At 46.1% G+C, this 22,483-nt stretch overlaps 1 protein-coding gene across 1 annotated transcript in view; it reads right to left on the bottom strand.

The window, feature by feature from the left end:
* syne2b (spectrin repeat containing, nuclear envelope 2b) overlaps positions 1–22,483 on the bottom strand; it is a 126,073-nt gene that overhangs the window by 62,260 nt on the left and 41,330 nt on the right. Inside the window, exons 46-64 of the mRNA XM_035423754.1 lie at positions 20,834–21,178; positions 18,482–18,826; positions 17,352–17,530; positions 16,799–17,114; positions 16,321–16,485; positions 15,594–15,941; positions 14,636–14,772; positions 14,279–14,420; positions 13,368–13,541; positions 12,944–13,054; positions 8,954–12,127; positions 6,874–7,074; positions 6,284–6,439; positions 5,535–5,770; positions 3,315–5,379; positions 2,736–3,070; positions 1,625–1,769; positions 1,334–1,534; positions 567–826 (exon numbers count right to left, since the gene is read on the bottom strand). Of these exons, the coding sequence (XP_035279645.1) occupies positions 567–826; positions 1,334–1,534; positions 1,625–1,769; positions 2,736–3,070; positions 3,315–5,379; positions 5,535–5,770; positions 6,284–6,439; positions 6,874–7,074; positions 8,954–12,127; positions 12,944–13,054; positions 13,368–13,541; positions 14,279–14,420; positions 14,636–14,772; positions 15,594–15,941; positions 16,321–16,485; positions 16,799–17,114; positions 17,352–17,530; positions 18,482–18,826; positions 20,834–21,178 (9,035 nt within the window). The remainder of the gene's footprint in view (positions 1–566; positions 827–1,333; positions 1,535–1,624; positions 1,770–2,735; positions 3,071–3,314; positions 5,380–5,534; positions 5,771–6,283; positions 6,440–6,873; positions 7,075–8,953; positions 12,128–12,943; positions 13,055–13,367; positions 13,542–14,278; positions 14,421–14,635; positions 14,773–15,593; positions 15,942–16,320; positions 16,486–16,798; positions 17,115–17,351; positions 17,531–18,481; positions 18,827–20,833; positions 21,179–22,483) is intronic.

Here is a 22,483-nt window from a genome sequence, read left to right as displayed (position 1 = left end):
AGCTAAAGGGACCACTCCTTTATATGTACGCCTCTCACATGCCTGCACTTCCCGGTCATTTCTCCCGTCTGCTCTGGTCCCTTGGTGGTGGAACGAGCTTCCCACTGCAGCCAGGACAGCAGAAACCCTACCCATCTTCCCATGCAGACTGAAGACCCTGCATCATGGCTCCACTGACCATTTTAAGTTGTTCTCTCTTTTTTTGTATTTCCTTTTGGGGTAATATTGGTATAGGCATAGCTGTCTAAATATTAGGTTAGATGTGTAGTGGTATTTACTTGGTTTGTTTGGGTTCACACTTGTTGATTATAAATTGGATTTCTGTGCCTTCTTGGTGATGTCACACTTTCAGATTCCTGACACGAACACTGACATTCCCCACCTTTGCAAGTTGCTCTGGATACAAGCGTCTGCTAAGTGACATATTATGTAATGTATAGTGATGCCCTTTTTTATTTTAAACGGGACAGACAGGGGTGCACCCATAACCATCATCTCATTTAAGAGAAGTAAAATATCACAGAATCTGCAAACTAAATGTACTAAATGTGAGAGTGTGATCTTACTTCTTGTATCTTCCCTGCATTGTCTGCAGCTCCTGACAGAGCGGGATTGGCGGAGACAGTTCCTGATGGGCAGGGACACCCAGGAGGCGCGCGGCTCGGAGCTCCAGAGCGGTCAGAGCGCGGTGTTCACAGTCCAGACGGTCCTGGTACTGCTCCATGCATGCCAGCACCTCCTGCAGCTCCTCCTGGGTGGCCGTTTCCCTGGAGCACTCCGGCAACTCATCCTGCAGTTGGTCCAGAATGACAGTGGCCTTCTCCACCTAATGTATACACACATGTGGACATCCATGTTAATTAATCAATTCATTTTTGTTCAGTTCAGTGGCTTTTACAGTCTGGTTGGTACAAACGGATAGACACTGCACATTGTCCAGAGTGAAGACATACAATAAAAAAAAAATGGGAAACATTATAAATGATTTCTCCTGAACATCACTTCCCTGAGTAATCCTGAACATAGTGAACACACCCCTCTCTTAAGATAACCAGACCGGTTCCCAGACCCATGACCGTAGGCTGCCAACACCACACCTCAGGATTTATCGGGTCCAAATATTTAATTTCCTGCTGTAAACTTTATGATGTCACTCAAACCATAAGAGAACATTATAAGCACATGAACAAAGCAAATAAACAAAGCAATGTATCAAAGGCATCTGGATGTGTTTTCTTCAAATACAGATATCACATTTCCTGTGATCACATAGGAATAACAGCCCATTATTCCTGTGGCTGAGGACACTGCTCACATTCGGTCCTGTACTCACGCTCTTAGTGATGTCTCTCCACTCTGCTCCTTTCTGATCTGAGCGAGTCTTCAGGTAGCGGGCACAGCGCTCCAGCCTCGCCCAGTCTCTCCAGAGGGTGCTCACAGCTTCCTCTCTGCCCCTGCTGCAGTCCCGCTCCGGACACCACTCCTTCAGCTCCCCCAGCCTCCCAGCGAGGGAGTCCACCTCCAGCACCAGCACCTTCACACAAGCACAGACAGTGAGCTAAGGCACGCGCTAGGGTTAAATTAACATGACTTATATGATGGATTTCAACACCACTTTACATACCTTCAGTTTTCCCTGCTGATCTAGGCAAGCTTTATAAGAGATTGCATTGTAGGAGATGCAGTCTGAAAGAGAAGCTTGTACTGTCTTCAAGCGCTGGCAGATCTCCTTATAACACTTTATGTACATTCTCTGCTTTTTGGAACATCTAGAGGGCACAAACCAATGAAGATATTAAAATGACAATCACATTTCTCACGAACTTTCGCTGGAAACTTCCACAACAGAAAACAGAGAGACAAATAATCGTAAATGAAAGTGGCAGCCATTCAATATAACATAATTTCCCTATGAATGCCCCAAATCCCATTTTACAGTGTTCATTTGTAAACAGTACATCATTAGAAATCTGAATAACAGGGAATCATCAAGATTACAAAGAATGCTTAGTCACAATAACTTCATGCATGCATCACTTCATAAGCACTTATAATGTTATTTTTATATACTGCATCTTCACCCTATCTCCCTGAGAACATACAATCACCGGCCACTTCATTAGGTCCACCTGTTCAACTGCAAACTGCACCCATTAACGCAAATATCTAATCAGCCAATCACGTGGCAGCAACTAAATGCATTTAGGCATGTAGACATGGTCAAGACGATCTGCTGAAGTTCAAACCAAGCATCAGAATGGGGAAGAAAGGTGATTTAAGTGACTTTGAACGTGGCATGTTTGTTGGTGCCAGACTGGCTGGTTTGAGTATTTCAGAAACTGCTGATCTACTGGGATTTTCACGCACAACCATCTCTAGGGTTTACAGAGAATGGTCCAAAAAAGAGAAAATATCCAGTGAGCGGCAGTTCACTGGGCGAAAATGCCTTGTTGATGGCAGAGGTCAGAGGAGAATGGCCAGACTGGTTCTAGCTGATAGAAAGGCAACAGAAACACAAATAACCACTCGTTACATCCGAGGTATGCAGAAGAGCATCTCTGAACGCACACCACATCAAACCTTGAAGCAGATGGGCTACAGCAGCAGAAGACCACACCGGGTGCCACTCCTGTCACCTAATGAAGTGGCCGGTGAGTGTATATGAGAAGCCATTGCAGCTGATGGGCAGAAGACTGTTACAGTTTCATATCATCACACGGAGAAGGCAGGCTTACTTCTGAAGCGTCTCCATTCTGCGCTGGGCCTGGGCCTGGAGTGTGGAAACCCGTACAAGAAGCTGGCTTAGGACCGTGCTGTGGAGCTGCTCTGCCTGGTAGGAAGAGAGGCAGCTGTGCTGTGGTACCAGGGCCTGGATCTGGGTGATGTGGGACTGGAACTGCTCATCCAGGGAGGCCAGGGCCTGCTGGGTGCGCTGCAGCTCCTCTGGGCAGCTCCCAGCATAGTCAAGAGGGAGGTGGAGCCTGGACTCGGCTTCTTGCAGGAATGCGACCGCACTTCCGACAGCCCTGCTGTAATCTCCTAACATCTCTCGTGCCTGAGACAAGTTCTCCTGGAGAAGCAAAAGCCATCAAACAGTCACAAAACAGATCATTATTGCTGTATTTAAACTGACAAATTGCAACTTTGGAAAAACTGATAGAACTGTTTGGGCATGCTATTGTATTTATTAAAACTGCTGATATGTAGCATGGCCAAAAGGGGGATAAATATACCGGTGTTTGCTTTACATTAGTAATCACATGGCGAAAATACCAATCCGAAACAAAATTAAATAGTGTATGAGACAAACCTACCATTCGCATCTCACAGCCACTCAGAGTCTTCTTCCTGTCTGCCAGATCTGCATTCTTCTGCTCCTGCCCCTTCTGCCTGGATCCATTCCTGGGTTCGAAAGCCTCCAGCACCCTTGCTCTAGACTCCACATTCCTCCGAAGAGTCGCACACTTCAACAACTCTCTATCAATGGCCTGCTCTTCCAACGGCAATGGGGTTGGCTGCTCCAGTTCCCGGTTGGCGTGTCTGAGAAACTCCCCCATGGCCTTGTGTTCTGTGGGGCAGTGGAGGCTGTTCAGCAGGGCCCACTCCAGGATGCTAGTGTCATTGGAGACAGTCAGCTCCAAGGTGGAGAAGCTGTTTGCGACTTGACGGAGCCTCTGGCGTTCAGAGCTCAGCTGGGATGGGTAGAGATCTGTTAAGATGTTCTGCAGCTCTACTTCAGCCACCTTGCAGAGGTTCTTGACTAGAGGTAACTGAATGAGAAGGGCTTGGCAGCCCTTAAACCTCTCTTCCTTGCTGATGCTTTCATCTTTCACCTTAAGGACCTGTGCCTCTACTTTTTCTTTCAGGTCCTCTAAGCGCTGCCTGCAGTTTAAATATCTTTCATGCTGCTCAGCCTTTTGGCCCAGTGAGTTCACCTTGTCCTGTATCTCAGCAATTGTACACAGCAGTTCTTTCCTTTTGTCTTCCTTGCAGTGAGAGAGTTGGTCCACCTGACATTTCTGCTCCAGAATCATGTGTTTTATAGGCTCTACAGAACACAGTGAGTCTCTGGTTATCGGAAACCTAAACCTGTTCAAGTCTACCAACATCTGTCTCAAGCTTGTTTCCACTGAGGACAGCTTCTTACGTGAAGAGTCCTGTGCTTGGAGCAGCTTCTCTAGCTCCTGACAGTTTGCTTTTTCACAGCTGATAATATCTTTGATGTCCTCTTGAAGGCTTATGAGTTTGTCATTTAGTCGACAGTTCTCAATAACGGTAAGCTCTGGGGCAATGTCTCTACTCCTCATCAGAAGGGCCTCTGTTACTGCTGCCTGTTTATCTGCTTCCTTCAATGTCTCCTGGAGCTGCCGGAGCTTGCGCTCCAAGTCTGCTGTGTTCCCTTTGCTAATAGATTCCCTGATGGTCTCTTTATGGACATGGGCCACCACCCAGGAGTCAACATCGACAATCTGCTCAGACATTTTCTCCCTTGTCTGCAAGCCCGACTCCATGTCTTGCAGGGCCCGAGCCAGCTTCTCAGCAGTTGACTTGGCCAAACTCTCCAGAGTTTTGAGTGAGGAGAGCACCATAGGAGTGTCCTTCTCATCCAAATCAGGGATAAGTTCTCTCACCTCCTCCACAAATGACTCTAGCTGGGATTGCTTGGTTGAGATCTCTGACTGCAGCTTCTTAAGACCTTTGATCTGACTGTGGACCCCCTCTGGGAGAAGCACCACCTTCTTCCTTGCCTCAATGTCACTCTCTGTCTGCTTTGCCCAGGTAAAGGCCTCCTGCATAACCTTCATGATTTTACCCAAGGTGGTGTTGCTGCTGCTGGGAGTTTGCCTGGAAATCTGTCCTTGTAGTTTATCCACCTGTTCCTTCACACCATGGAGGGCCTGCTCAATGTCCCTCCGCTCCTTCTCTCCCTGAAATCTTTGGAAAAGAGCATCAGAGGTCTGCTGCTGCAGGTGATGGTAATGCTGGTTGGCAGCTGTCAGGGCAGAGCCCATGATCATCAGCTGTCCAGCCCTCTGGCTGTCCCACTCTTCGGTCGAGAGCTGGGGTGGACCCAGAGATTTCTGTAGAGCTTCCAGCTGGTCCTGAAGCTCATGTGCTTCCTGGAGAAGATCGCCGCTTTCTTGAATCTGGACAGAAACCTGATGGAGCGCCTTCTCCGCAGCCCTAGCCAGTGCTCTCCACTCCCCCTGCAGGTGCTCCAGCTGTGTGCGCGCCACCAGCCTGTCTGCTTGACTCAGGTAGGGAGATAGTTTGGCGCTTGTCTGGAGCAGCTCTCCAATCACAGTCCTCTCCTGCTCCATGTCCCACAGGACAGCACGCAGTTTTTCTGCTTTCTGCGCGGAGCTTCCCACAGGGAGTCTACACAGATATAAGAGAAAGGTAGTTAATGTGTACATACGTACATTAAGGTGCATTGGCAAATCACAGCCATTTCAGATCAATGCACACGGAGATTAATTCTGAAAATGAATATTCAGAAATGTAGAAAAACATGGATAGACAGTGACACTCACGCTCTCAGTGCATCCAGCTCAGCTTCCAGTTTCTCCTGAGTAGCTTTAGCAGCCAGCGTCTGCTCGTGGTACAGCGTGACGAGCTGAAGCTGGGCTTCCTTGGCATGCACGGCGGCAGAGGCGTCCCACAGAGCAGCGCTCCACTGTCCTTCCACGTGCTGAGCATCATCCGAGTCCCTGTCTTCACACATCTGAGAAAAGACTGCCAGCTGCTCCTGGGAACACTGTCTGCAGTCCTGTAACAAAACACTACATTTAGACCTCATCTATGTAGATGCAGGTACCTGGAATTACTCATATGCACAGCCTTTCTAGAAGAACATCCACATGTACATACATGCAAAAATAATATAAGAAGGGGTCCCAGAAAGACCTGCACGGACACGCAGACGTTCATCATTTTAAAGTAAAAGACATTCCGTTCTTAGCATCTTCCTCCAATTAAATGAAAGGGCACGAGCCGCCCCTACCCCCAGTGTTTTTATCCGCTTTTTGAGTGGGAAAAATACTTGTTAAAACTTGTAGCAAATAAGAGTAATATATGAGCAAAACGTGGATGAGACTTCTTAACCCTTCAAGGTGTAAGATTACAAATATGCAATTAGACTGTTCTTAACTGAGCATTCTAATGCTGATGTAGCAATCACCACGGGTAACTGAAAGAAATGGAGTTCTAAACCACCTGCTCAGAATGTAGCAAAAACATTCCAAAAACCCACTCTTCAAAAGGTTAAAAGGCAGGGTCTCACCTCAGCCTCTTCTACTTGCTGGGTCATGGCTGTGGTGTTGAGCTGGGCAGGCCGGTTTCGACTATTAAGAATCCGGAAGACCACGTGGCTCAGTCGGGTGTCCAGGTCTTTGCGTGACGTGTCCAAACTCCCCACAGGTTCCCACAGAGGCTTTCCCTATAATCACAAACAGACAAATATAATTACAAACAGCTCTGATAGACCAAATATCTTCATGTTTTCACATTAGAAGGGCCTTGAGACAGACTGAATTATGCAGCTTAGAGCAGCAAAATAATATACTTTAAATTACAAATTTAAAGAAGTGCAATATAAAGCATAACCTGAACAGCCACTTCATACTTGACGCAACTCCTATACCGGCTTTTATGATCTCTAGTTCTACTACAGCTTTAATCTCTTTTAGTGTTACTCAATTGTTTAGGTGATTAAGTGAATGCATGAGTGAGTGAAAGAGCAATGGAGAAACAACATAATTTCTGTAACTACTTGTTTCAGTCACCACCAAAAATAGCCTATAATGCAGTTCCACTCTTCTAAGTCATCTTCAATCTTTGCTTAATGTGATTATCAGGCACCAAAGAACTCACCCCAATGACAAAGTTATCGGGTCCTGTTTCTAGCAGCTGCTGTATCTCTTTGAAGGTCTCCTGCATGGTTGGTCCATGTGGCAGTTCCAGGGGTAGGTCCTCCCTCTTCCTAATATCCCCAGCTACAGAAGCCCCCTCCTCAGGTACTTCCTGAATTGCTTCACTTGAATCCGGCTGTTTCATTGTGTTCTCTTCTTTGCTCTGCGGAGAAAACCATTTCAGCTTTAGTTTCCACTCATCCAGTGTATCATTATGCAATTTAGAAGGAATTCAAGCTATAGACTGCATTAGAGTGTACTACGTAGTGTCCATGCCCATACCTAGTAGCATATCTTTAGGCTAAAAACATGTTCATGAAGCATGACAGGGAAAAAAGCACAAGATTAACTTCAGCAAAAACTGCATGACTGACATATCAATTTACCTACTATTCATGAGAGAGAACAGCATAGAAATGAGAGCTTATTCTGTGATTACTCAATGTTCTACACACACAAGTTTTTAATTCAGCAGATTCTGGTTATGTCTGTGGTTTTAATTTCATAAATAATCTATTAAAGTATATAGATACTACATGTCTATCAGAGGCATTTCCCAGAATTACCACAGAATACTTACAGCAAAGTAAACTATTTGGGGCACTTGGTCAAGGCCATATAAAACATTTTTGGTGTGTTCTTGTCCAATGCTATGTTATCCTGGTTGTTACATTTGTTCTGTAAATGCAAATACAGTAACTATTTGAAAAAGAGTATGTTCCACTGTACCACAATAGTATGAAGAGTTGCTGCTTTCCACCTGCTACCCACCTGAGGCATGTGCCATGGACTGAGGCAGTCCACTGGATTACGTTGCAGTGCTCTCTCTGTATGTTGTTTTACCAGGGATTCTGAGGCACCTAAGAGTTCCTGATCAGCTAAATGTTCATCAATGAACATGTATATGTATGCCCATTTAGTGGCTGCAAGCTGCCTTAATTTTCTTGTCAAACAAAGAGGTTAAAGTTTTGTACACATCGTCAACCGAAAAGTCTTGTTAGATATGACAAATCCATCAATAACACGAGAAGGATGCAGGTTACCTCATATTTATCAACCCCATTTGTCTCTTCATGTGTTAGCCAGTTTTAATTAATCAAAAACAATGAAGTTGGCATTCAATGTAGATGAATTTCAATCTGTCAGAAACTGTTTACCATGAACCTGAATTTTCAAACTGTACACCACAAACCTTTGAGAAGTATCAACACCCAAACACAAAATATTATAGGAATAGGTGTGCACAAAGACAGCTTTGAACTGTGTATCCCTAACAGTGTTATATAATCTGGTATTCTTTTATTGGAAAATCCTCTAAATATATGGTCAAGAAAGAGGCAGCAGTGATTATATTTTTTCCCCTATATATTTTTTTGTTTGGGGGGGAAGGGACTATTATTTTTTTATTATGTGAGGTGGGTACGTTGCCATAATCAAAAACCTTTCATTTTGATTGCATCTATGTAGCTCATCTAATGAGTCAAGAAACACTGTCTTCATGTAGCAGACAGTTAATGGCATCTCATGGTCCCTGATTATAAATAATGCTCAGAAAAAGAAAAGGCTGATTATTGCAAAAGCCTGTATCTGTACACTCTGCCCAGTCTGAACAAACAATAATTACATTGTGCCTCTTAGTCCATTCAAACCTCCCCTAAAATATCTTTTTTTCCCTGAAAACAATTTTTCAGTGGATAACCATATCGCTCTGAGTCAACCAGACAGCCTGAGCAACAGTTCAACCATATTTCATGGATACCAATTCATTTGTCCCACAATCAGGCACAGATAGTGCTGTTGCTACTGCGAAATGCACTTTTTGTTTGTCTCTCAAAAACATCTGTCACTAAGCCATTAAGTTATCATTGCTGTTCTGAATGAAACAAGTTCTTTTCCAAACATTCCAAATTCCATTCCCCTCCCTTCTTAACACCAGTCTACCCTTTCCGTTATATGTGCCATACCCTGTCTCTGCAGAGGCAGAGCTGACCATATCGAACTTAGTCAGAAACGTATAGTTGGAGTAAAGATGCCAGCATTACCTGTGGTGACTTGATTCTTTCCAGGTTCCTGTTCTCTCTGCCACCCGAAAGCTCTGCTGGAGTGACTGAGGGGCACAGTCCTGGCTCAGCCAGGGCTGTACCGATGAGTGGCAGCCTCATACTCTCCACTTTTTCCTTAATTTGTCCACTGCCTTGGGCTACAGCCTCCCTATTCTCTGGATGCAGAGTCTTGGGAGTCTCAGCATGCTCTCTCTCAGCCTCGGGCTGCTTGGCTTGCTCTAGTGTTCTGTCCTTTCCTGCGGCAGACTCTGGCACAGAGGCCTTTACAGTTTCCCTCTCAGCAAACTCTGTGGTTTTTCCCATTGTTGTTCCAGAGACTGGTCTGAGGACCTCAGGAGTATCAGGCTTTGCTGCCTTGTGATCAGTCTGCATCATTCTCACACTCTCTTCTCTTCCCAGCTGTGCAGTATTGGTGGGGATCACTCTAGTGCTCTTTTCTCTCTCCAGCTGGACAGTATCACTGGGGATCACTCTGGTACCCTCTCCTCTATCTAGCTGGGTGGGTTCACTGAACTCTGCCTTGGGTCCCCTTGGTTGGTCAGCATGGTCCTGGACCTCTACATGTAGGGCCCCAGGCTTCTCAGCAGCAACTCTCTGGACCTCAGCCACCTCAGGCAGATCTAACACAAGGTACCTCCTCTGTATTTCCTGAGTGTCCAGGCTGGTACTTCTAATCGGGCTGGGTTCAGTGGCTCCACCTTGCACTGGTTCAGGGAGCCTGGTCAGGGTGGTTTCATCCTGGTTAATCTTGACAACCTCTTTCTCCCTTGGCTCAGGCTGCATATGGATCTTCTTGGAATGATACTCTTCCCTCTTCAGTGACTCTGTGGTTTTGCCTACTGTTGTTTCAGAGACTGGTCTGTGGACCTTTGGAGTGTCAGGCTTTGCTGCCTTGTGATCAGTCTGCATCATTCTCACACTCTCTTCTTTCTCCAGCTGGGCAGTATCCGTGGGGATCACTCTATTACCCTTTTCTCTCTCTAGTTGGGCAGTATCAGTGGGGATCACTCTAATGCCCTGTTCTCTCTCAATCTGGGTGGATTCACTGAACTCAGCCTGGGGTCCCTTGGTTTGGTCAGCATGGTCCTGGACCTCTACATGTAGGGCCCCAGGCTTCTCAGCAGCAACTTTCTGGACCTCAGCCACCTCAGGCAGATCTAACACAAGGTACCTCCTCTGTATTTCCTGAGTGTCTGGGCTGCAGAGGTTGTCTGTACTTCTAATCTGGCTGGGTTCAGTGGCTCTACCCTGCAATGGTTCAGGGATCCTGGTCAGGGTGGTTTCTTCCTGGTTAATCTTGACAGCCTTTTTCTTCCTTGGCTTGGGCTGGATGTGGATCTTCTTGGAATGACACTCTTCCCTCTTCAATGGCTCTGTGGTTCTCCCCACTGCTGTATCAGAGACTGGTCTGTGGACCTCAGGAGTATCAGGCTTTGCTTCCTCTAGCTGGGTGTGATCAGTCTGCATAATTCTCACACTCTCTTCGCTCTCCAGCTGGGCAGTATCAGTGGGGATCATTCTATTGCCCTTTTCTCTCTCCAGCTGAGCAGTATCAGTGGGGGTCACTCTATTGCTCGTTTCTCTCTCTAGCTGGGCAGTATCCATGGGGATCACTTTAATTCCTTTTTCTCTGTCTAGCTGTGCAGTATCAGTGGGGATCACTCTGCTACCCTCGCCTCTATCTAGCTGGGTGGATTCACTGAACTCTGCCTTGGGTCCCCTGGGTTGGTCAATATGGATCTGGACCTCCATGAGTAGAGACCCAGGCTTCTCAGTAACCTTCTGGACCTCCGCCACCTCAGGCAGATTTAACACAAGGTACCTCCTCTGTATTTCCTGAGTGTCTGGGCTGCAGAGGTTGTCTGTACTTCTAATCTGGCTGGGTTCAGTGGCTCCACCCTGCACTGGTTCAGGGAGCCTGGTCAGGGTGGATTCCTTCTGGTTAATCTTATCAGCCCCTTTCTCCCCTGGCAGGGGCTGGACGGGGTGAGGCTCTTCCTCCTTCAGTGACTCTGTGTCCAGCATCATTCTCAGATGATGAACAAAACTTAGCTCTGCTTTACTGGGTTGTTTGCCGTCAGCTGGCTGCATTGCCCTGTCTTGTGCTGCTTTGTGTGGGGCTGCACTGCTGGGTGAGCTGAGAGTGTATTTTACGGTCTCTCCAGACATTGCTTCCTCATGCTCTTTAATGTCAGACGGCTGCGTCTTAGCATCTCCTGTTCGACTTGGAGTCCATTTTGTGTCGAACCCTCCCGTTTCAGAGGACACAATGCGCAGGGAATCGCTGCTCTTAGATTGCCATGGCTCTGGTGTCTGTATATGCAGTGTGTCTGCATCCAGGACGACCGTCGCCATTTTCTTTGATTGTACAGTCGGCATCCTCTCACGCTCCTCCCTGTCGTTGTAAGTATCTGGGACATTTGGGTGCTCAGTCCTTGTGTCTAGGCTCAGCATAACAGAGTTACCAGCATTAAAGCCCTTGGGTTTGTCAGGCTGTTGCATCTCATTTAACTGAGAAGGAGTCTTTGGAAATTGACAGACACCAACCTCCTCCACATGCTGTGTATCTCTGCTTTCACACGGCTCTCTTTCATCATGTTTCTGAGTATTTACCATCTTGGCATCTTGTTTCTTTGAAGGACGAGTTTCAATGTCCGTTCTGTCAGGCCTCGACATCCCAGGGTCCTGAGTCTCAGAGCCGCGCCAGTCCGTAACTGTAGTCTCAATGCTGTCTTGCGGTGGTCCTCCAGTACGGTGAATCTCATTGCCAGGTGCCTCAGTTTTTCCAGTAGCCGTGTACTCTATGTTCTCACGGGGCAGGGGACCAACATGCAGAGTGTCAGTCCCGTGTGTCTGAATCTGCTGCACCCCAGTGTCCAGAATGAGCATGGCTCCAGGTTCTTCTTTCTCAGCCGTGAAAGACTTTCCCTGTTGCATGTCAGGTGCTGCCGCCTCATCACGCTTCCTCAAGGTGTCCGGTCGAAGCCCGGCTCGCTTCTCGCGATCACGCGGGGCTTTTCTGCGGCCGCTGACATCAGCAGGCCGCGATGACAGAGAAACGTCTTGTTGGCTCAGCACCTTCTCCTTATCAGCACGAGGCATGTCTCCAGCCTGCAATCCCGCAATGTCCACTCCTTCGGTCATGTGACAAATCTGCAAGTGGCAATTAGACATTGCAAATAGATTTAGTCAGGAACCAGCCAGTCGTGCTGTATCATCAGCAGGTTATTTCCATTCCAACACAAAGAGGAAAAAATGCTATTCAAACAACTAAAAAAGAAGCACTGCTGGGGTCTAGGAAGGGCAGGTGCTCATTGGTAAGGCAAACACTCAACAATAGTCCTTGAAGAAGACACTACCTCTGGAAAGTGAATAAACCTTTGTTGTGGTACTAAGGAAAAAGGCCAAGGCACTCTGTCTCCTAGTGAAAAAATGGATAAAAAGCCTTGATTAAATTTGCTAGAACAAGGCAATGAAGCAGACCAATGCGTATGGACACTAGGTCTTCAACAGGGTCATAAAAACAACAGGTGGCACAATATATAAAAGCCACACCTACAGTAATACATTCCACACGTGTCTAATTGGTAAATGCACACAATATATAATAGAGGGAGCTAAAAAAGGGAAAAAATCTACTTTTCTACTTTTATCCAGTAGATGTTAAAAACGGGGCCATGCAGAAAACAGTGGTGTGATTATGCTTTTGCTGTACTATCTGGTGCCAATTAATCATTATATTAACAGGAGCACCCACAAAGTACACATCGCACACGCCATACATACAAAAGACTGGCGCTTTGCAGTTGTACATAATGCCTCTGAGTGACTGAGAGGTATATAATGAACCAAGGCGTAGACCTACAGTGAGATTCCTTTTTAACTAAGTGTCAGTGAATTGTCACATATCTGGCTGAAGTGTGAGATGATCAAGTGTTGACTCAAAGAGGAGGTGGGAATGCACTGTACCTGAGGTGTGTGTTTCTGCACCTGTGTATCCAGTAGACCCAGCACGTGCTGCTGCTCTGCTAATGACGTGGGCCTTTCAGACACATGTTCATGTGCTTCCTGTTTCCCCTTCTGTGCAACAATGGGGGAAGGGTGGGTGTGGGGGGGGGGGGGGGGGGTGTTAGTCATTCCAAGAAATCACAGTGTAACCATAGCATTGACAAAGTAAAAATAAACTGAATTGACACTAAGGGGGCCATTTCCACGAAAAACCATTGTTACAGGTTATGAGGCTCATTTGAAATCAATTACACATATATGTGGCAGTGATTGTGTTAAAGTGTGTCCATTAGAAAGGTAGGGGAAGTATTTTTATTTTGTGTTTCTGTCAGGGTGCCTTGATCAAATCGTCTCATTGGCCCATTTTCAAAAGGGGACAGCTCACCTGAAGGCTCTGCGTGAGGTTGGAGATGTGAACCCCAGTGTCCCTCAGGACATCTGAGCTGTCCCTGCCCAGCCTGTCCATCTCCTCCAGCCCCACACTGTCCTTCAGAAACTGACCGCGTGACAGCGCCCCCTGCAGGGTGCGCCTCAGCCTCTCTCCCTCCTCCAGCACAGGCTGCAACATACAGATCCATCAATATACACTTGCATGCGAAAACAGTCCTGGCATGCATTGGGTTAAATGTGCTCGCCAAAAACAGATGCTCATGTTTTTACGTCTTCTTCCACTTGTCTTTCAGTGTACATGACTGATAATTTCATCTGCAGAAGCACATAATGCATTTGTAGTTTAAAACACTGAAGATGAAAGGGCAGCAATCTGTTCTTTCCTGAATTGCTCTACCGTACATCATATGTTCATGTCATGTGAGTTTCTCATATATGTATGCTTTACAAACATAAACAGTCCAAAACATCTAAAGCATTTAAGCATCTAAAAAAATCTATAGTTGCACGTCTAAAAAGTTCAATGCAGGCTGAGACAGATTATTTTCCACATTAAAACAAATGACAGAAATCTAAAGAATAACCTTGAAAACGGAAACAGTAACTTTTCATAATTGTCCCACAATCACGTTAAATTATTTCATCAAGAGAAATGATGGGGCTTTTGATCATTCCGTCTGTCCCCGTCCCTGTTTTTTTCCATTTATTCCATCTTGGGCTACCTGAGAATGCCATGGCAACCGACACTCAGCAGTTCCAGTAATCTGCTTCATAACCATTTCCTACACAGGGTGACTGTTCCTGCTATCTCAATTATTTTATTAAAGCATCCCTAACTGGAAAGGAAAAAAATAACAGCGAGTTACAGACATCACGGGACACTCGAATGACTCTGCACCCGGTTACCTGTGTGTTGTGGGAAGAGCCGGAGGACAGCTGTGTGTTGGCAGACTCGTTCCACTGCTGGAGAGCCTGAAGAGAGTCTCTCAAACTGCGCATAATATCCTGTGCGCAGCTGTCCAGCCTCTCTGACAGCCGAGTCCGCAGTCTGCACAGAATACCAATACAAATTGACCACTGTGATAAACTATGAAGAACGTAATGCATCTATTCGGTCGGTAATGCACGCGTGCATGAACATACATGAACACTGCCCTTAAATATATATATAGGTGATTTCACATCGTGGAGCGGGTTTCCTGTTAGAGAGAGTCAGTTTGTTAGCCTGCAGCAGCGTTAGCGTAAAAGAAAGAGGGTGCTGACCTGTCGTGCTCCGCTGCCACTGCAGCCACGTCAGACACCACATCCCCGGGTAGCGCCTCAGTGGCGACCTCTGACCCCAGGGCCTGCTGCAGACCCTGCACCCGAAGCCCCAGCTCCTCCAGCGGTCTCTCACAGCCCTGCAGGGCACAGCATTGTTAAAGAGAGCAGAGTGGTTTACAGGTTTAAATGATGCGACACAACACTGGACACGACTATTCAGAGCAGCACGCAGCCTTCCCTCCCCAGTGACTTAAGAACCTGCGAGGACAAGAGCAAGGTAGCCATAGGTCACTGATTTTATCAGGTATGAGTAGCGTGGTCCACTGCTGCCACCAACTGTTGAGCCATGTCATTGCAATGCCTCTCCCTGTGTTATTTTTGAAGCAGTGCATTAAAATGAACGCCAAAGTTTTAATGTTTTATAGATAAAGTTAATTAAAGTCAGGAGTTAGCTAATATTTGCTTGTTTTACTGGGTAAATAATCTGTTTCATAAAGCCACACAGTTTTGATAAATAGAGGTTGCCAATACTGAGTGTGAAGATTCACATGAGTTTAATGAGGAAAAACTTTTATGTGATTCAACACTGAGTGTAATGAGGTATCAAGCAGTGCTGACAATGCTGTCACCGGCAGAGCAGTATGGATGTAGCCTGGAAACACTGGAAGATCAGATAACAGGAGATAAAGCCAGATAAAACACGCTAATATCTTTTTTTGTCTTTTTATGACAACAATATGAGACGGTATGCCTCATATTTACACACAGAGAGAAAAACAGACCTCTACAGCCCCAGGCACACATTTACTGTAATTCTTTTATGAACTGTGGCTACTTTGATTGCATGTAAGTGGGAAAGACAACACAGGCGAGATCCCCAGCAGAACTTAAATATACTGTATATTCACATTACAGGAAATAGCCAGGGAATCCCCTGTATCTCACTTATAGAAGGTACCTTGAGGGTGTTCCATTGGTCCTGGAGGTGGCCAATGTCAGCGGGCTGCTTGCTGTAGTCCATGCGCTGGCCCAGCCTGTGCAGGTCCCCCCGCAGATCGGCGGCCTCCTCTCGCAGTCTCTGGGCCCTCTCGCCTCGCTGCTGCTCCAGGCCCTGCAGCCGGGCCTCGCACTCCCGCAGCCTGCCCCGGGCCTCCGTCTCCAAGCGGGCCCTCCGCTCCTGCATGCGCCCCACCTCCTGCTGCAGGGAGGTCTGGCCGCTCGGAGTGCACAGGAGCAGGAGGGAGGCTTTCACAGCGTCCAGCTCTTTCATCTCCTTCTCTTCCCTGTCAGCAGTCTGCAGCAAGGCCTGCGGAGAACACACACGCTGCTCTTTCACTGTTGCCTAGGTGAGTCCACCGTCTCCAGAATAATGCCTCTGACAAATGAACACTTTCAAGTTTCATTAACAGCCTCCCTGGACTCAGAAGTTTTTCACCAAAAATTAAAAAACTGTGTTCTGCATATGCACATATGTGTGAGTATAAGTATGTGTATCTGTATGTTTGTGTGCGTGCGTGCATACATGCATGCATGTATGTGAGTGTGTGTATATATGTGTGTGTGTATGCCGGTGTGTGTATATATATATACATACAGTGTGTAGATGTACAGTATGTGCATGTGTATCTGTGTGCATGCGTGTGTGTGTACGTGAGTGTGCGTGCCTGTGGGCCTAAGGGAGGTACCTTCAGCGTGTTAATGGTGCTCTGTAGGCCGGCTCTGTCACTAGGCAGTGCCCCTATTCCTTGCACTTGCTCGTGGAGCCAGTCCAGGGCAGCACTGTGCTGCTCCACAAGCTGAGCACAGTGACGCTCTGTCTGGATGCCCTCTTCCAGGCTCCCACAGGCATCCTGAACAGAGTAATTAAAGAGAACAAGTTAAAAGACAAATCCCAATCAGTCAGATCTTTCTAAATTACTTTCTCAATTACATCATTTAAATAACACTCAGTAATGTTGGATTGGACAACAAGCTATTTTTACTGCTATATTATGTTATAATGCATGAAGAATGTATAACTGCTACTAGCCATTCTTAAATCTTATCAGCTTATTTAAACTGGCTCCATAGTGACTGTAGCCATAGTAACATCTCAATCGTCACTCATGTCTCACAAGTGCACCAGAAAGGCATGCATGAGGCCAATTGTGCAAGCCTGCTTACAGTCAGGTCTTTGAGCAGCGGGGGAACACATTTCTCTAGGGCCCCCCAGGAAGGGTCAATCCAGCTGGGGTCTTGAGTGAGCTGGAACAGCTCCGCACCCCGGGCTGGGAGGTCAGACAAGGCAGGGGTCAGGGCCCTGGTGCGGTTCAGCAGGTTACGCACGTGCTCCGCAGCCTGTCGGCGGTCACCCAGCCCAGGCCAGGGGAACCTCTGAGGGAGATCCGCAGCCTGCCGCTGGAGCTGCTCCACCCGGTCCTGGGCCTGCTGCTTTTGGCACAGGCAGGACATCAGACGCTCCACAAGCCCCTCCAACATCCTGAAACAGTGGGGAAAAGAACACCACTGAAATCTGAGCGAAAAGTGGCCTGAAATGACGTTTAAAAGTGATCTTAAAGGCAAACAGCTGTATAGAAACAATGGCTACAGATTACTGCTAGCTACATTAAGACTTTTCTGGGAAAACACAATAAATCTCTGTCTACACCTGAAATCCATGAGCATTTCTCCGCCTATGCACAGCTCCATGAGAACTGCCCAGAGAGAGGACGGATACCTGAGCAGCTCCTCCGCAGACTGCACAACTCCCCTCCACTGATCCTCAGCATCTCTCACTGTCTGCAGGACTCCACACCTCCTGCTCTCCTCCAGGCCTTTCTGCTGGGACAGCCTGTCTCCACTCTGCCTCAAGTCCTCCAGTTTGGACTCTCCTTCACCCCTGGCACTCAGAAGAGCCTGAGAACAGAAACAGAGAGAGAGGGGGGGAGAGAAATAGAGAGAGAGTGAGAGAGGGACCATAAGAGAGATCAAGAGAGAGAGGGAGAGAGATTGTTAAAGCAAGAGACAGAGAGAGAGAAAGTGAGAGAGGGACAAAGAGAGAGAGAGGGAGAGATCGTTAGAGAGAGAGGGACAGAGAAATTCAAAGAGAAAGGGACAGAGATTGTTAGAGATAGAGAGGGACAGAGAGATTCAAAGAGAGAGGGACAGAGGTTGTTAGAGAGAGAGAGAGAGAGAGAGAGAGAGGGACCATAAGAGAGATCAAGAGAGAGAGGGAGAGAGATTGTTAGAGCGACAGAGAGAGAAAAAGGGTTACTATACAACTGTAGGCTACATCTATCATTGTTTACCTGCTGCACAATTTTAAAGAAACTTTAAAAGGAACACCACATGGGAGATTATTTTTTAAACCCACAAAAATAATTTAATTAAACTAAAATGAAAACTAAAATGTATTTTGTGAAAATTTGTTGAGGATTTATATTGGTAATAAGAATTTGCTTGATTTGCAATTTGTAGAGTATTTGCTTTGTCTTCCAGAAAAGTAACATTTTTCAGGCAAATGATGAAATAAATTTGTTTCAATCTTCTGTAAACTATTTAACATTCAAAGCAAATCAAAAAATGAATAAGAATGAATTAAGGTTCTGCTTCTTATCATGGTAAATAGAAAAAATATTCATGCATTCTGGAAGAGCAAAAAAGAACTCTCAAATTACACAGACAGTTTAGAGAGGCTTTAAACTCATAAACTCGAAAATCTGAACTAATGAAAACTAACATGACAAAAATCTTTCGACCAGAGGGCCTGAAAAGCATGGAAAACAAAGCATTACTGGGTTCTCCATGAGGATGCTTTTCTTCTAACATGTTTAGATTTAAACATGTAAATAGTAGCATTTAACTGACCTGAACTTTCTGCAGTCTGTCTTCAATCTCCGCCTGCGTTCCCACAGTGCCTTTGTCCAGAGAGTGTACCCGCTGCTGCAGGTCTCCAATCCAGGCCCTGGTGCTTTCTGCCTGGGCCTCAAAGGCCTGAGTCTCCCTGACCAGGGTGCTCTGGGCCTCCGCCTGTTTCTGCAGCTCCTCTGCAGACTGCATGACTCCTCTCCACTGCTCCTCAGCATCTCTCACTGTCTGCTGGACTCTACACCTCCTGCTCTCCTCCAGGCCTTTCTGCTGGGAGAACCTCCGTCCACTCTGCCCTAAGTCCTGCAGTTTGGACTCTCCTTCATACCTGGTGCTGAGAAGAGCCTGAACATACAGGCAGCCCAAAAGACAGTCAGGGTCAAACTATTTAATTTAACTGAACTAAACTAAATAAAAAATTTAATTGAATATACAGAGCAGGGGGAGCATTGCTCTTAACAAAGAACACATTTGCAATAAATTAAACTGTGAGTCTAGAGTCAGACAGGACAGTGAAATAAGCAGCAGGAATATATAACTCTGACCTTCATCTTAAATAGAGGTAAATACAAAACAGCTTTGACTGGAATTGTTGGAATGCATTAAATTGATGCATTCAAAAAGACAATGAGAACACGGAACAATGGTGTAAAATACCAGCCCAATTATATACGTAAATGTCAGCTGAACAAAAAACCAACAATCACTATGAATAATCAGCCAACCAATCAACCAACTAGTCATTCCTCTCTGAAAATCTGTCCCAATTACTATCCTTGAAGGAAAAATGGGACATACAATGATCAGTGAGATGTTCAGGGATAGCAAGGATGAGAAGGTCCGCTGGGCTAAGTTCAAACTCAGAACAGGTCGCAAGTTGTCAGTTAACAGAGCACTCAAGGAGATGCAGGTACGGCCGCAACATCCAGACATCATTGGGTTGGTGAACCCAGGTTGGCTGGGTCTGGGATGTGCACCCAGGAAAAGCTGAAAGAAGGCAGACACAACAAAAAAAACACCGCAGCATGGCGTAGAGGGAACTCTGAAAGGTGGAGGAAGAAATCCGGCAGGTCAGAGCCGTGGCCATGAAAAAACAGGACAGCTGGAGTCGGTGGGAGAGCGCACGGGAGAACACGCTGACCTGGCAAGACATCTGGAGCATGGAGGGGCAGCAGATCAAGTTTCTCGTTTGCTCGGTGTATGATGTTCTGCCTACTCCAATGAACCTCCACACGTGGGAGTTGGCAGAGAATCCTAGCAGTTCACTGTGTGAGAAACTAGCTAGCTTGGAGCACCTACTCTCTTCCTGACATGCAGGACTGACTTATGGAAAATTCTGGTGGCATCTGACCAAATCGTTGCACAGCTGGCTGCAGGACTGGAGCAAGCATGAAAGAAGGCAAATCAGCTTAGCCGGTGCCCCTGTTTCATCAACTTTCTCAGAACACAGGAGAGTACAGCAAAGGTAGTGAAGAACAAATGAAACCTCACCACAACAGGTGACTGGAAGATGTGGGCGGATGTTGAGAAGCAGCTCAAATTTCTGGAGGAAATTACCAACACCAGCCACAGACCAGACATTGCCCTCTTGTCGAAAGGCACAAAACAAGGTGGTTCTCATTGAGGTCACAGTACCCTGGGAAGACAGGTCCGAAGAAGCACATAAGCGACAGCTCAAGAAATGCCAGGCTCTCATCCTCAAGAGTCAGCTGAAGGGATGGAAAGTCTGGAATCTGCCAGTTAAGATGAGCTGCAAGGGGTTTTACGGGGCAATCACTCTGGAGAACCCTGGGGCTCTTCGGCATTGATGGAGTGGCAAAAAAGAAGCTTGAGGCTGATGTCACCAAGCAAACAGAAGTGGCACTCCGTTGGATCTGGTTGAAGAGGGAAGAGCAATGGAAGAGCCCCAAGCAGAGTCCGAGTGAGAAGGGGCTTGAGTTGAGTAGGGTTCCGAGCGGGTGTTTCCAGGATGCTGGTTTTGCCATCCAGAGTTCCAGAGGTGCTGTGGGCTAGACGAAAAACCAAAGAAGAGGGTGCCCACTTGAAAACCTGATGAAGCCCTACCCAGCTCTCCACAAGTTATGGGAGTCATACCAAAAAGGAGGAAAGAGGAACGATAGTAGTGCCACCAGCTCACAAAAGGGACAGGAAAAAAAAACCTTTCGTGTGTGTTAGCAGCAATGACCCTCATCATTTTTTGCATGTATCCAGTTATTTCAAAAAGTAGAGGTTCCATAAAAAAGAAAAAGGTGAAAAGACAAATCAATGATATCTCTTTTCAGTTCTGTTTTTTAGGGCAACCAGGATGTAAGACACATAAAGAAGCAGAGGCAGACATATTGGCTCTCCAACCTGAACTTTCTGCAGTCTGTCTTCAATCTCTGCCTGCGTTCCCACAGTGCCTTTGTCCAGAGAGTGTACCCGCTGCTGCAGGTCTCCAATCCAGGCTCTGGTGTTTTCTGCCTGGGCCTCAAAGGCCTGAGTCTCCCTGACCAGGGTGCTCTGGGCCTCCGCCTGTTTCTGCAGCTCCTCTGCAGACTGCATGACTCCTCTCCAGTGCTCCTCAGCATCTCTCACTGTCTGCTGGACTCCACACCTCCTGCTCTCCTCCAGGCCTTTCTGCTGGGACAGCCTGTCTCCACTCTGCCTTAAGTCCTGCAGTTTGGACTCTCCTTCATACCTGGTGCTGAGAAGAGCCTGAACATAAAGCCAGCCCAACAGATAAACAAATAGACAGACAGTCAAACACGAACAAAAAGACAGGACAGGACAAAGGATTCCATAATGTGCTTCATTCACATGTCCCCCAGAGCAAAAAAGATCCCGTATCCAGATGAGGGCTTACGTCAGGCCAGATCACATTTTTGCAGGACAGTACATATGCTGATCATCACAGATTCCCTAATCTACTCTGGGACATGAGAGAGAGGTAACACTCAGATGAGCTCTCACAGATGGCTTGCAGATGGTAAGAGAGGAAAGAAATGTGCTTTGCCAGCTCCTTTTCTTCTGTTTACAGACATGCTTTTTCTGCAACCTGCGGCTTCCTTCTGCTGTAGGCACTAGAAGCAAATGCAAGTAAACACTAAAAGATTTCAATGTCGATAAAGCTCTTTTCCTGCCTTCCTGGAAAATTCTAGGATTCTTGGTGCAATATGACATGAGAAATTGTACCTCGGCTTAACAACTTCACTAATGTAGATGTATCAAGTCCTACTACTACTTGTAATTGTTCCAGTGAACACCTTTCAAGCAGTTAATGGATAATAAATAGTTTTGAGGTTTTCATTGAATGTTTACCCAGTATTGCCCTTCAGCATCCTGTACAGACATTCAGTATCCAATGAAAATAATTCATTATGAAATTCTGCCAGCAGCTCCTGTTCACTGTGAAGTTATATAGACAGCGAGGGACTTCCAGCAGCTAATCATGAATTAATATTAGTGTAATTTCAGTTTAATTTTTTTAATCTACCAAAAATACTCTTTCTCTTTAAGTTTTTCTTTGGCTGACATTTAGGGAGACGAGAGGAAAATTTCTGCCTATTACGATCATAGGAAATGTTATTTGCTCTAGGTGAATTTTGGTCTTTTTGAGAAAAAATCTGATATACAATATCTTGCGATATGAAACAGGTCTGTCTTTCTCAGGATGTATCTTTGTCCTCAACCCAATGTATTGACCACATTACAGTTTTTAATCTTCTTTATCATTTCTTATTGTTTCCCTTTCATAAGGATCTTCCCAAATTTCTTTCACAAGCAGTATATGTGTGATGTAGGTGGCATGCATATTTCTTAAATAAAGCCACAAAACCAAAAGTTTAATTAAAATAAAACTTTTTGTAAAAAACCAATCATGTCATTTCCACTGATTGCTTCTGTCTGGCTTCTTTACTTGCACAGCATGCAATCTGTCTTCAATCAGACAGGCAGTAGATTTTGTATAAAATCATGAAGAGATGGAATAGCTGTTAAAGAAAAGTGCATCTGCAGGAGGGT

The sequence above is a fragment of the Anguilla anguilla genome, chromosome 1, assembly GCF_013347855.1.
Source record: "Anguilla anguilla isolate fAngAng1 chromosome 1, fAngAng1.pri, whole genome shotgun sequence".
In the NCBI taxonomy this organism is placed as follows: Eukaryota; Metazoa; Chordata; class Actinopteri; order Anguilliformes; family Anguillidae; genus Anguilla; species Anguilla anguilla.
The sequence above is the reverse complement of the archived record's forward strand: the minus strand, read 5'-3'. Positions and strand labels throughout refer to the sequence as shown.